Raw genomic sequence first — 14,945 nt, forward strand, 5'->3', positions numbered from 1 at the left:
AACTGAAAAGTTGAGGTGCATGCCCGAAACCAGATTCGAACCCACACCCTCCGAAATCGGAGGCAGAGGTATCTACTGGGCTATCACGCCTCACTTACGATATTACGCTCGCTTAGAATATTTCAAATCAAAAGGTACATGAAAAAACAAAACACATTTTTTAATCATTTATTTCAGCGTATTGAAAATATATTTTTATTGAATGAGATTAAAATCATCACACCACATAATTCGAGCAAAGCTTCCCACGCAACACCTAAGCATAACATTTGAACACTGCGTTTTGTATTGCTTATGGCACTACCTTACTGACTAACACATGCCGATATTATAATCATATTCATAAGCTCAATTTATAATTTTACATTATATTTTAAGTTAGGGTCATAACTCATTAGAGCCGACAAGCACCACATCGTATAGTGTTCTTATATGGATTTGGAAGGGATCGCCTCGTTCCCATGCTACTACGAGGCAAATTGGTGCCGGTTAGCTCTTATGAATTGTGATAATAATGCTCCTTTCGGTGAAACAATGTATGAAACAGACAATTTAATTAGCAGGCACATGCCACTAAAGAAAAAAAATAACATATAAGCTATTCTTTGTAATTAAAAATTAACATGATAATGTAATATTTCTTTCAAGAATTAATCAAAATGCATTACCAATAATCAAAAGTGTGTTTATTTCATACATACATAATAATTAATTCATATAAGCAATAAAAATTGTAAAAATAAAAAAAATATCTCAAATCAGCTCAGCTGCCAACAAAATACTTTGGTGCGTTTAAATAATATAAATAACCTAATCATACAATGTCAATACATAAAAAAACTCTGTTTTCAATATTTTATTTAAAAAAATGTTAGCAAGTTTATATTGTTTACGCCATGTTGCCAGAAAATTGAAAAGAATATATTAATTAAAACTAAGAATTACACAGTATATTAAATTTAAATTTATAATAAATAAAATAATTATAACAAATACACACCATCTAATTGTTCACCCAGAGGCAAGGAAAATGTTGAAATGTAAATTAAATTAATTTCAATGGACCGATTTTTGTATTAATAATAAGTACATATTTTAATTTAGTAATCATAATTATTAACAATAATCCCCTAAACAAGTATGTCAAATATATTCGACTAGCATCGTTTATTGCGTTATCAACTACTAAATCTTCAATAAATTATATGTGACTGATTTTAAGCGAGATTTCTATTGCACATTTATTTGAAAAAATAAAGTACAATTTATATAACTGATCTGTTAAACATTTCTTTATCTAACTCACCTTGAGTTAAATATATAAATGTTATATTAAACAATAAACCTGTCATATAATTCATACTGGTTTTTGATAATGTTGTCGATTATGTACTCAGTATGCCGATTTTAGCCGATGACCATGAAAGAAAAATAGAAGGAACCACAAGGTACCACATACGGTACCACATACCTAATATAATCCTCTATTTCACAGACAAGTTGCTAATATTTCTAAAATCACAAAACACTCACAATAAAATTCTAAATATTGCATAGAAAATAATCAAAATTAAAAAAATAAATAGAAAATTTATGAAACCGATCAACGATTTCATTAATATATTATTCAAATAAACCTAATTGCAGTACAAAATAGCATGACTAAAGAGAAAAGATGGACGGTGCCACTTCACTATTTTTCTGGTTTCAACACTATCTGTAAAACAAGCCCAGTGATATTTCTTTATGTTGTCAAAATTTAATAATTTTGTCTACATATAATAACCCATGTCTTTTTCTGTATCATTGAAAGAAAAAAAATCAAAATAAAATATTGAGAAATAACATTAAAACGTAATTAAATAAGGTTTTTAGGACGAAATATCGAAACTTATAGGTACACAATGTGCCAATATTGCACCAGCTGTGTAATTCCACACCTAAAAAAGGTGAACCATCAAGGCTTTTCATATGAATTTGATTAGTCGATTGCTTGTTAACAGATACCCAAAAGATTTCCATAAATTAAATTAAGTACACATTTTATGACATGAAAATTTCTATGAAATGAATTCCGGGTCAATAATATTTTCTCGTGTTAGTTCAAATATTATATCGGCTGTTTTGAAAAAGTGTTCTGTCTATATTTTTTCTTCAGTCTAGGGCAATGTTCATATAAATTAAAGGGAAATATCCATAATACTGTATTTTAAGTACAAATCACTCATTCTACTATATTCAGTGAGATATCACATCTGCACCGAACATGCATGCACGTACGTCGTAATTTCGGCGTATCAACAAATACTCGACAAGTTTGACCATGTCCAGAGTGCGAGCGGACGCGGCGACGTCCATTTCAAAATAGTCAAACATCCGAATTAAAAACGACCTTCACCCATGTAGAAATGTGAAAATAGTTTAGAGCTAATGCATATTGGGGTCCCAAGGTGCTGGAATGGCAACCCCACACTAGAAAGTATTGGTGGACCCCTCACCAGCTGGACTGACAACATCATGCGAGTCGCAGGGATTCGCTGGATGCAGGCGGCTCAGTATTGTGATATTGTTCATGATGATATTAAAATATATTTTGATAGTAGGTTAAGTACTTAAAAAATCTGGCTTAACTCTTATACACCATTATTAATTATATTAATGATAGTTTATTTTAGTTTAAGTTAGTAAGGAGTTTTAGAAAACTTACTCTCAATATAATTTTTATATTAACTTACTGAAGGAAATGAGTACAAATGCGTCACGATTAACATTTTACTTTTTTCCCAGTCAAGATAATTAATAAATTATATTTTTGGCTCTAAATACCGCTGTTATTATATGAAAATAATTTTTAAACACCGCTAGTCCTTAGGTTAATAGTTTAGCTTACAAAATAATAATTGTAAGTAATTGTTACATTTACATATTATATAGATCTTAAAATTGTCCCAGAACACTTTTAATCCATTAAACAGATGGGTGAAGGTCGTTTATAATTCGGATCTTCTATTAATAGTCGTATCGCCACGGCTAACACATATCCGCTATTTTTCAGGACTTACACTTACAAGGTAATATTACTAAGTAGTTTAGAATAATGTAGATAATGTTGTGATATTTTTGCGACTACATCTAAATATGTCGATAATAATCGTTCCACAAATAGCACCTTATGTTATTATTAATTAATTAATTAATTAAGTATTGCGAACAGCCAATACCGTCTTTACCATAAGGGCACACGGGGCCCGTGCCCAGGGCCCCCATTCCCAGGGGGCCACAAAGGACTGACAATATCAATATCCATCAAAATATAAACTTTAAGGATATACCTAATACAAGATTTAGCTCAACAGAAATCCCAAAAGAAACCGTTATCGTAATCGAAAAATCAGCAGCATTCTAAGACCATTAATGACATATTATAATATAGGTATTAGGTACTGTATTTGATTGCCTTGACATATTTTTCCGACCCCACTTAAGTGGGATAAGGGTAAGGAGATGATGATGACTGTATTTGATTGCCTTACTATATATAAAAAATGGTCATACTTAGTAAAAAAAATTTAGTACAATTCGTTTTTTTTTACTTGCCAAAAGGGCCCCAAATTCTCGTGTGCCCACGGGCCCCAGCCTAGTTTAAGACGGCGGTGCGAACAGCCAGCAGTGTCAGATAATGCACTATGTATATTACAACTACATGTAAATATAATCTGTATCTTTGGTTGTTAAGATTATTGCTACATTCGTATTATAGTTGGTTACTGACCGGTGTTACATCATCATCATTAAAGGTGTTTTTCAGATAGCATGGGTACGGTGACAGTCGCCTGTATGACGTTCATAATACTTACTGTTATAGTGAATCGCGGTAAACTTTCAAGAGTGAAACGAACTGTCACCCGCACCATCCTACATGAAACGAACTGTAGCAACCCATATTCGGCTCACTGTTGAACACGAGTCTTGCTCGCTTGTTCCCCGGACTGATTGAAATGCTACACGCACGAGGGGAGTGGGAAGTAGCGAGGGAAGTAGGCCGAGATGACGTTAGGCCACATTACCCGTATTGCCGCATATCATGCCGCTTGTCCTACCTAACGCTTATTTAGTCGGTTTTGAGCGCGAGCCGAAGAACTATAGCTTGACAAGTTCTTTGATGACACTGACATGCGGGCGACGGGGGGAAAAGACTGCGCGGGTGTGAAGTCGTGAGCGCGTGGCAGAGGAAAAGATTGCGCGGGTGTGAATTCGTGCGCGCTACTCTCTTTACGGCCCGCGCGGACCATCGGGAGTGATACGAACGAATTTGTCAAACTATAAGTACGGGCGTCGCGATTATTTGCACGAGTAGAGAAATGTGTGAGTAGGCAGGGAAAGAATGCATTGTATGTCTGCGGTATAAGAGCAAAAATGTTCGCTTTGTAACACGTTACATTACGCCGCGTAAAGCCGGTCAGAACTCAACATACGGCGTTGCGCAAACGCAGACATTGTGGTAGATGTGAAAAATCAAAATAATACACCAACATCAAAATAATATACAAAAAATTGTAAAAGTAAGGAATTACTTTCAATTTTTTTATAATTAAATATATGTCTATGTCGTTTTATTTAGATCGATTTTTATTTTTAATTTTAGAATACCTTTTTTATTAAAAGATGAAACAAACTTTAAATAAAAATGTATAAAGGAATAAAGACTTTATGTAATACCCCTGCTAAAGTACTGCGCGTCGATGACTCGTCGCAGTTGATGAGTCAAAATAGTCTACGTTTGCACAACGCCTCACTTTAATAGTCTAAACAATTATTCAGTTTGTACCGTCAATTTGCCAAAGGCTTATTAGAGGCACTTTAACTTTGCAGAAAGCAGGACGTGAAAATGCTACATATAACGCATTTTATAATATTAGTACCTGTTTCACCATCTTCTGATAAGTGTCGGATAGGTTTTATCTTTGCTATACGACAAAACTTACGTTTAGCGCTCATTCGCACGAGTTTTTTTACGGACGTTAAATAGCGTTGAAATACAACAAATGCATTCCCAAGTATAACATATACTTACTTGGAAATGCAACATTTTTAAAAGGACGCTTTTTTTCGAGCTGTGTATTGCGTTTTCAAATTTGGGCGTTGGAAATAGACCTTTATTTAACTTCATTACGATATCAACGCATTATATTTGTGCGAATGAGGGCTATCGAGACTATCGAGACTATCTGAGATTGTCAGAAGGTGGTAAAACACAGGCTTGCTTTAATATTAAGGGCCCGTTTCAAAACCTTCTGATGAGTGCCAGATACGTTATTCACAAGTTTTGTCTTTGTCATTTGACATAATGTAAATAAGTGACATAAGTCACATTTAGACTATCTCAGAAGGTAGTGAAACACAGATTTATTATTGTATCTTATTTGAAAAACACGCGTTAAGTTCCACACAATTTAATTTTAGAGATTTTATTAATATTAGGCACAAGAATTTGACTGACCAAAAATATGTTACATTTGCAAAGGTTGCAATGATAATGTCTTTAGGTATTATACTACTTGCCTTAACAACTGGCCTAAAGAATGCAACACTAAAGACGCCTATAGTTTTCACTTCAGAAAACACAAAAACTAAAAAAAACAATCGCTAATTGTTTATAAATTAAAATGTACATATTACCATTACTGAAGACCAGCGCTGCGCTGGTGCATCCATCACTAGCGTAGCACATGCTGAGTGGTGACCATTTTGGTACCACACACATCATATTTTATTTTGGAATAAATTTTTTATTAGTTTAATATCTTTAAATTATAAGTTCACTATATTTTTAAAATTACTTTCTTTTGTTTTAAGTATTTGTTGTCTTTTGTGTATTATGTGTGTGTGTGTCCAAAAAAAATATTTTTTTTTCTTTTCTTTCTTTCTTTCTATATTTTTCTCCTCACAACCATATACACTAAATGTATTTTTAGAATTCGTACTAAAACAGTAATTTCTTTAAATCTATCATCACATCAGCTCTCAAAGGCTTTGATTTGCAATTACAAACCGTCGCGCAAAATCGTATTTTATCCACTAGTGTCAAAATATTTTCGGAAATCTTTAATTGTTTTCTTACACAGTTCCCGCTGTATTGCTGTAAAGAACTTTTCTCTTAATTTCTTGCAATTGAACACCTCGTTTAGGGCTTGACCACCTTTTGATAAGCGATTACTCTAAAAGCCATATTTAAAAAGTAAATTGTATCTAATAACTACTATTTAAAGCTCACTTTACTTTGAAGAAAATTGCAGTTTAAATCTTAATCCATGTTTATAAATATGGTAGCAAATGTCTTTTGCTATGTTTTGCCTTTGCCACAAAACTTGTGAATAAGCTATCTGACATCTACCAGAAGGTGGTAAAACCGGTCTTTTGCCTTGAATTTATTTCAACCCCATCACTTGCAGATCAAATTTAGAATCCGTTTTCTTTGTCATCACAATGTTTCTATTTAGGTTTTAACTTTTTTCTTACTAGTTAATGACCCTAATGAACCTTATAAGCGAGATTTTTACCTAGGTTACGGAAAATAGACTATTATGTGTTTTATTTAACTAGAATTTGATAATTTTAGTTTAAACGTTTTAACTATTAATTCGAAATTTCGTATCACTTAATTATAAATAGGATCATTGTTATATACTAAATCACCATTCGAATTCCGTATGTAATACATTAAATTTATTAATTTTGTATTAGGAAGTATGTGTAAACGTAGGACTGTGGCAAAGTTTTATTGAGGTGTTTGATTAAATTTAATTTTAAGTACATATTTGTATTACATCTGATGCTGAAACAAAGCTTTAAATTATGATTTTCAGCTTATTAACTCTTATTCCGAGATTCTGTAAAATTACTGGAGTCATCTTGATTATCTTAAGACACGGTCACGAAATTTTGAGACTTTTAATTTTGATACAACTTTTAGATTGCGAAAATAAAGCTGCTAAAACCTCTAAAATTTATCGAATTGTAATTTATCATGCAAAATTTGGATATGCATGATAAATTACACTAATGACAAAAATCCATTTTGAGCGTGGATACGAGATTTAAGGACATTTGATACACGTATTATATTTACCGAAATAAAGATTTCTAATAGGACTTTCTAGCTTGGTAACTCATTCTGCGGTAAATCCATATAATGTGAAATCCTTATATGGGTATATCTTTGAATATTTAAAGATGCGAAATCGGAATTTTATATGTTTTTTGAGACAAAATTTAGGCGTCATCTCCACAGATGAGGTCGCAATGACTCTATCTGATGATATTCCACGGTCGCATTGATGCTTGATATGCCTTGTGTTGTCTCTTGATCCCAATTTTTTTTGATAGATTTTGGCAATACCACCATTGGATTTACGTATTTGGAGGTGGCTTATAAGAATGATAACATAATATAGGATTATTATCTGCCTCGCTGAGGTTAATACCTCAATATGACTGGACGAAATTAGCATTCACGTATCGATGGCGTCTAGTAATCTCAAAATTAAGGTATATATGATTTCTAGCTTATTAGATGTTATATCTATTATGACTGGACTATACGACGTATAGCGTAAACCTGTTTGCTCTGGCCACTGGCCAACTTTCGCTATTGGCGCCTTGGAATTCCAAAATGAAAGTCTATATGGTTTTCTAGTTCATTATTCGTGGTAAAATACCTATTATGACTGGGCTATATGACAAGTAGGATAGGTAAACCTGTTTGCCCTGGCCACTGGCCACCTTTCGCCGTTGGCGCTTTCGAAACCCAAAATAAAAGTTTATATGATTTTCTAGCTCATTATCTGTAGTAAAATCTCTGTTATGACTGGACTATATGACAAATAGGGTAAACCTGTTTACCCTGGCCACTGGCCACCTTTTGCCGTTGGACTCCTAAAATAAATAGCTTATTATCTCTATTATGACTGGACTGTATCATAAATAGGGTAAACCTGTTTGCCCTGGCCACTAGCCACCTTTCGCTGTTGGCGCCTTGGAATCCTAAAATAATAGTTTAAATGATTTTCTAGCTCATTATCTATGGTGAAATCCCTATTATGACTGGACTATATGACAAATAGGGTAAACCTATTTGCCCTGGCCACTGGCCACCTTTCGCCGTTGGAATCCCAAAATAATAGTTTATATGATTTTCTAGCTTATTATATCTATTATGACTGGACTGTATCATAAATAGGGTAAACCTGTTTGCCCAGGCCACTGGCCACCTTTCGCTGTTGGCGCCTTGGAATCCTAAAATAATAGTTTAAATGATTTTCTAGCTCATTATCTATGGTGAAATCCCTATTATGACTGGACTATATGACAAATAGGGTAAACCTGTTAGCCCTGGCCACTGGCCACCTCACGCCGTGCGTCGCTATGAGCGCGCGTACTTGAGCGCGAGGTTGAGAGGCTTCTCCTCCTTCAGCGACTCCTTCAGCACCAGCTCGGAGCTGACGAAGGGCGGCGCGCTGTCCGCACTCGAAGTCTCTTCTTGCTCAGAGCGACTCGATGTTTCCACTTCGGGTCTGAAAATACCCATCAATACATAATATAGTTTAGTAAAATTTAACAACAGGGTTCTTTTAAGTAATTATAGTAATGACACTAAAACACAATTAACCTTTTTAAAATTTTTGTCTGTCTGTCTGTCCGGTCTAATCTCTAGAGTGATTTTGAGGGAGATTATTATCTGGGAGATAAAGGAGGTTATGGAGCAATATCTAGGCTACTTGTTTTTCCGAAAAATTCTATATTCATGCAGACGAAGTCGCGGGCAATTTAAATAAAACTTGAAAAATTACGAAAATTGTGCAAAATATAGGAAAATTTCATCATATTAAACAACTATTTTATGGATGTTTGTTACTTAAAAGACCTAAAGGGCACAAAGACATGGTTTTAATTTGACACAGAGCGTGACTTTGACAGTCACTTCCTTCAGTTGATAGGATGAAACAGTTGTTGTGTTGCATCGACCGGTGCTTCCTGCAGTTGGTAGGATGAAACAGTTGATATGTTACACCGCCCGGTGCTTCCTGCAGTTGAAGTCTTGCATCGACCGGTGCTACCTGCAGTTGATTATCCTACTAATATTATAAACGCGAAAGTTTGTATGGATGTTTGGATGTATGTTTGTATATGTCTATAACGCCGCTACTACTGAAGCGATTTAGCTGAAATTTGGAATGGAAATAGAATTTACTCTGAATTAACACTTATGCTACTTTTTATTCCGAAAAAATCCATGGTTTCCACAGATTTGCGAAAACTGATGATTTTGATGATATGAATGTTTGTTACTCTTTCACGCCTCAACTACTGAACCGAATTAGCTGAAATTTGTTATTAAGATATATTATAGCCTGGATTAACACATAGACTACTTTTTATCCCGGAAAATTCCACGGTTCCCGAGGGATTTGTGAAAAACTAAATTCCACGCGGACGAAGTCTCGGGCGTCTGCACGTGATGATATAGTTGATGTGTAGCACGGACTGGTGACTGTGATGATATAGTTGATGTGTTGCACGGACCGGTGACTATGATGATATAGTTGATGTGTTGCACGGACCGGTGACTATGATGATGTAGTTGATGTATTGCACGGACCGGTGACTATGATGATGTAGTTGATGTGTTGCACGGACCGGTGACTATGATGATGTAGTTGATGTATTGCACGGACCGGTGACTATGATGATGTAGTTGATGTGTTGCACGGACCGGTGACTATGATGATGTAGTTGATGTGTTGCACAGACCGGTGACTATGATGATGTAGTTGATGTGGTGCACGGACCGGTGACTATGATGATGTAGTTGATGTGTTGCACGGACCGGTGACTATGATGATGTAGTTGATGTGTTGCACGGACCGGTGACTATGATGATATAGTTGATGTGTTGCACGGACCGGTGATTATGATGATATAGTAGATGTGTTGCACGGACCGGTGACTATGATGATATAGTTGATGTGTTGCACGGACCGGTGACTATGATGATATAGTTGATGTGTTGCACGGACCGGTGACTATGATGATAATGTTGATGTGTTGCACGGACCGGTGATTATGATGATATAGTTGATGTGTTGCACGGACCGGTACTTCCTGCAGTTGACGTGCGCGAGCGCGGCCAGGTGGCGCAGCAGCGTGTGTCGCGGCGGGTGGGGCGCGCGGCGCGCGGGCGGCAGGTCCACGCACAGCGCGCCGCCGCGCCCGTCGCCGAGGAACGTCGCCACGTAGTTCTGCGTGCGCAGCAACAGCAACAGCACGTCCTCTAGGTCCGCCTCACTGTCGGACAAAGTATAATGATTTAGACGGGAAACAATAGGGTAGTTGACTCATTTTAAATTTATTTAAATAATATTAATTTCATGTAGTACATGGAATAAGGGTCCGAAATATTATAAAAACTTAATTTAAAAATCATGTATTTTTAAAATTTTTGAAACTTCTAAAGCGTTGTCATCCATTTTGTGACGTCATAATGTTACTTGATGTATATTTTTGACAAACGCTCCGTTTGCAAGAGATTTGTTATAGTGACGTCATGAAACAGTCGAAATATAGACGTATTGGCTCGTATTGTCTCGTAATCGTAATATGTAATCACATCTCAGAAAAATATGATAATTTTTTCAATGTATTACAACGATATTAAACTATTTAAAACCATTTAAAAAAATGTCAACTAGCCTACTAATCTCTCAAACATTGTGGGGTGGTCCTCCGTCACCATCGGACCATCGAGTGTTACTAACGAATGTGCCAATCAATAGTCATTTTCATGTTAGTTAGTATACAAAGGCAGGCTCACCTGGCGGAGTGCAGGAACTGCGCGAAGTGTATGTTGGTACACAAAGGCAGGCTCACCTGGCGGAGTGCAGGAACTGCGCGAAGTGTATGTTGGTACACAAAGGCAGGCTCACCTGGCGGAGTGCAGGAACTGCGCGAAGTGTATGTTGGTACACAAAGGCAGGCTCACCTGGCGGAGTGCAGGAACTGCGCGAAGTGTATGTTGGTACACAAAGGCAGGCTGACCTGGCGGAGTGCAGGAACTGCGCGAAGTGTATGTTGGTACACAAAGGCAGGCTCACCTGGCGGAGTGCAGGAACTGCGCGAAGTGTACGTTGGTACACAAAGGCAGGCTCACCTGGCGGAGTGCAGGAACTGCGCGAAGTGTACGTTGGTACACAAAGGCAGGCTCACCTGGCGGAGTGCAGGAACTACGCGAAGTGTACGTTGGTACACAAAGGCAGGCTCACCTGGCGGAGTGCAGGAACTGCGCGAAGTGTACGTTGGTACACAAAGGCAGGCTCACCTGGCGGAGTGCAGGAACTGCGCGAAGTGTACGTTGGTACACAAAGGCAGGCTCACCTGGCGGAGTGCAGGAACTACGCGAAGTGTACGTTGGTACACAAAGGCAGGCTCACCTGGCGGAGTGCAGGAACTGCGCGAAGTGTATGTTGGCGACGCAGCCGGCGCGGTCCTCGCTGTCGGTGTAGAGGTCGGTCTCGCGGTAGTACATGTACAGGAAGTCGTTCAGCTGCTTGGCGATCACGGCGCAGCGGTCTTTGTCGCACATCTTCGCTGGCGGGCCCTGGGGAGATCATCGCCATCGTAAGAGACCATTCAAGTATTACGTAAGAAGATTTGTTACAAATAATTAAAGCCCCATTTTCTTTGTCAGCAAAAGTAAGCAAAGCTCCAAACCTCAGATGTTTACGTAACCCCCCACCCCCCATGTCATCAAAAATAAGCAAAAGCAGAAACAGTTTCTGCCGCGACGGCTAATATCTAAAAAAGCATCTGACATATTATGTTAGTGCAAGTGTGATATATCTAATTACCTATTTTATACTTAAAAGCCAATTGAAATGTGAAAAGCGAAATTTGTCATAGCAACGTCTCTCTCACAAAATTGTTCCATATAAGCAGAATAAAGTGACGTGCACAGAGCTTGGTAAGCTCGTTGTTAGGCAACACAAAGCGCATGCGTAGAGCTGGTCACCTTTACATTGTATGGCATGCGCAGCGAGGAGGAGGCGCGGCGCAGGAAGCGCAGCACCAGCGCCGCGTGCTGCACCGCCAGCTCGTTGCTAGGCGACGACACGCGCTTCAGCACGTGCGTCAGGTACAGGCCGAACGCGCGCCGCACCTCGCCCGTGCTGGAACAAAGCTTCACCATTGACAAGATTACTTAAATCGTGCCAGACTTTATGATATTGTAGTCTTGACTGCTACTGTAAGTTCCTCAAGCACAACTGTTACAAGTTCCTCGATTACAGATAGTAAAAAATTCATTATTTATGTTATTATAGAGAGGAGGTATCAGTGTTGGTCTAAATAAGAGGGTATTTGATGACTTGAGCGCAGTTGTTTGTTAGGCAGCGTAGATACCGTCACGCTGCCAGTCATGTTAGTGATTTTGTGCAATAATGTCTTGTGTTGTAATTATTGTTTAGTGTGTGCATGGAGTAGGTAAATGTCCGGCAGAGAAGGTGAGTGTAGATGCATTCTAAAGGGAACCCTTAAACCTACTCCCAAGGTCACAAGTTCTGAGACCTGCTCGAGGTGTTTCCTCTGCCACACAATAATGGTACAATCACTATCGCTGCTACCCGTCACAGCACATTATATGCGCTGTATAATGCAAAAAAAAACCTCACGTGAGAGTGAGTCCATCGCTGAGCTGTTTCTTGACAAGGTCTTTGGCGCGTCGCGCGTCTCGCGGCGGCTGCGGCGCCGGGCTGTCGCACAGCTGCACGGCGGGGGCGGCGCCTGCGATACACACGGCCTCGTACCGCTTCAACCTGCAACGATATAAGGACCTCATGAGAAACTTATGGACGTTGGGGCCATTGCATAACAAAGCTGCAAATTAGTCTGAATCGTGAAACGCAGTGAGCTCAAGACAGTTGTGCTTGCTAATTAGATCAGACTTATATCTAGTAGTGGATGTCAATTTGCTGATAATGTATGTGTTGAATATTCACAACAAAATTTGTCCAACAGGCTTTAGGGTTTCTGTGGAGTGTCGGTGAGGCTAGTTTACCTCGGTGGAATGTCGGTGAGGCTAGTTAACCTCGGTGGGGTGTCGGTGAGGCTGGTTTACCTCTGTGGGGTGTTGGTGAGGCTGGTTTACTTCTGTGAAATGTCTATGAGACTTGTTTACCTCTGTGAAGTATCAATGAGACTGGTTTACCTCTGTGAAGTATCAATGAGACTGATTTACCTCTGTGAAGTATTGATGAGGCTGGTTTACCTCTGCGGGGTGTCGGCGAGGCTGGTTTACCTCTGCGGGGTGTCGGTGAGGCTGGTTTACCTCTGCGGGGTGTCGGTGAGGCTAGTTTACCTCGATAGGTTGTCGGTGAAGGCTGGTTTACCTCTGCGGGGTGTCGGTGAGGCTGGTTTACCCCTGCGGGGTGTCGGTGAGGCTAGTTTACCTCGACAGGTTGTCGGTGAAGGCTGGTTTACCTCTGCGGGGTGTCGGTGAGGCTGGTTTACCTCTGCGGGGTGTCGGTGAGGCTAGTTTACCTCGACAGGTTGTCGGTGAAGGCTGGTTTACCTCTGCGGGGTGTCGGTGAGGCTAGTTTACCTCGACAGGTTGTCGGTGAAGGCTGGTTTACCTCTGCGGGGTGTCGGTGAGGCTAGTTTACCTCGACAGGTTGTCGGTGAAGGCTGGTTTACCTCTGCGGGGTGTCGGTGAGGCTAGTTTACCTCGACAGGTTGTCGGTGAAGGCTGGTTTACCTCTGCGGGATGTCGGTGAGGCTGGTTTACCTCTGCGGGGTGTCGGTGAGGCTAGTTTACCTCGACAGGTTGTCGGTGAAGGCTGGTTTACCTCTGCGGGGTGTCGGTGAGGCTAGTTTACCTCGACAGGTTGTCGGTGAAGGCTGGTTTACCTCTGCGGGGTGTCGGTGAGGCTGGTTTACCTCTGCGGGGTGTCGGTGAGGCTAGTTTACCTCGACAGGTTGTCGGTGAAGGCTGGTTTACCTCTGCGGGGTGTCGGTGAGGCTAGTTTACCTCGACAGGTTGTCGGTGAAGGCTGGTTTACCTCTGCGGGGTGTCGGTGAGGCTGGTGGCCACGGTGGCGTGCTGGAAGTGCGGCAGCACGTGCGAGTGCACCAGCAGGTTGTAGTTGTGCGGCACCACGGTGTACGGCGCGTTGTTGTTCAGCGACGTGGAGCACACCGGCACGCCGCTCACGGGGTCTGTGGGAATAAAAGCCTGAATTATTATTAACACCTGGGCATTCGAGTTGCGCTAGGTGACCAATAGGCGTAGTGCGTCCATGACATATCTCTTGAAGAGTCCTACTAATATTATAAACGCGAAATTTTGAATGGATGTTTGTTACTCTTTAACCGAATTGGCTGAAATTTAAAACAAAGATAGATAATGCCCTAGATTAACACATAGACTTTTCATCCCGGAAAAATTCAACGCGGACGCAATCTCGGGCGTCCGCTAGTAAAAGATAAATGTCGACCAACAGCGATAATATTGCTCTGTTGAAATCACGAGAAATCAAAATTTCAACTTTGCCCCTATTGGTATATTTGTTTGTTCTCTCGTTTTGACACACATCGTAAAGCGCATCTTATGCCTCAGGCACATAATGCTTATTGAGCTGCTGCTGCTGCCATGTTGCCTTGTCTGTCTACTCCCTCTTACTAATAAATAATTTGACTCGCGCTCGCGCCGACAAAAGTCGGAGCGGTGAGCAGCACGAACGGCATGAAATGTGGCAACCCGACGTTTCTGCTTACTTCCCTCTATACTTCTCATGCAGTGAGGGTGAGACTCAGTCGCAGCCTCAGACCAATTATTGTATATGACCTGCTTCGTTAGACGTTACTTTTCTGCCAAAGTATATGATCAACGATCTAAT

At 39.7% G+C, this 14,945-nt stretch overlaps 1 protein-coding gene across 4 annotated transcripts in view; it reads right to left on the bottom strand.

Annotated features, from left to right (window-relative positions):
- Positions 1-154: 154 nt before the first annotated feature.
- Positions 155-14,945, bottom strand: part of LOC112054546 (tubulin polyglutamylase TTLL5) — a 46,063-nt gene continuing 31,272 nt past the window's right edge. For all 4 annotated transcript variants that reach the window (XM_024094400.2, XM_052888250.1, XM_024094392.2 and 1 more), the window contains 6 exons: positions 14,109-14,265; positions 12,723-12,866; positions 12,065-12,221; positions 11,487-11,653; positions 10,153-10,344; positions 155-8,573 (listed from right to left, as the gene is read on the bottom strand). In XM_024094400.2, coding sequence (XP_023950168.2) covers positions 8,423-8,573; positions 10,153-10,344; positions 11,487-11,653; positions 12,065-12,221; positions 12,723-12,866; positions 14,109-14,265 — 968 coding nt within the window. In that variant the 3' untranslated portion in view covers positions 155-8,422. The remainder of the gene's footprint in view (positions 8,574-10,152; positions 10,345-11,486; positions 11,654-12,064; positions 12,222-12,722; positions 12,867-14,108; positions 14,266-14,945) is intronic.

Source organism: Bicyclus anynana, chromosome 21 (genome assembly GCF_947172395.1).
Source record: "Bicyclus anynana chromosome 21, ilBicAnyn1.1, whole genome shotgun sequence".
NCBI lineage: Eukaryota > Metazoa > Arthropoda > Insecta > Lepidoptera > Nymphalidae > Bicyclus > Bicyclus anynana.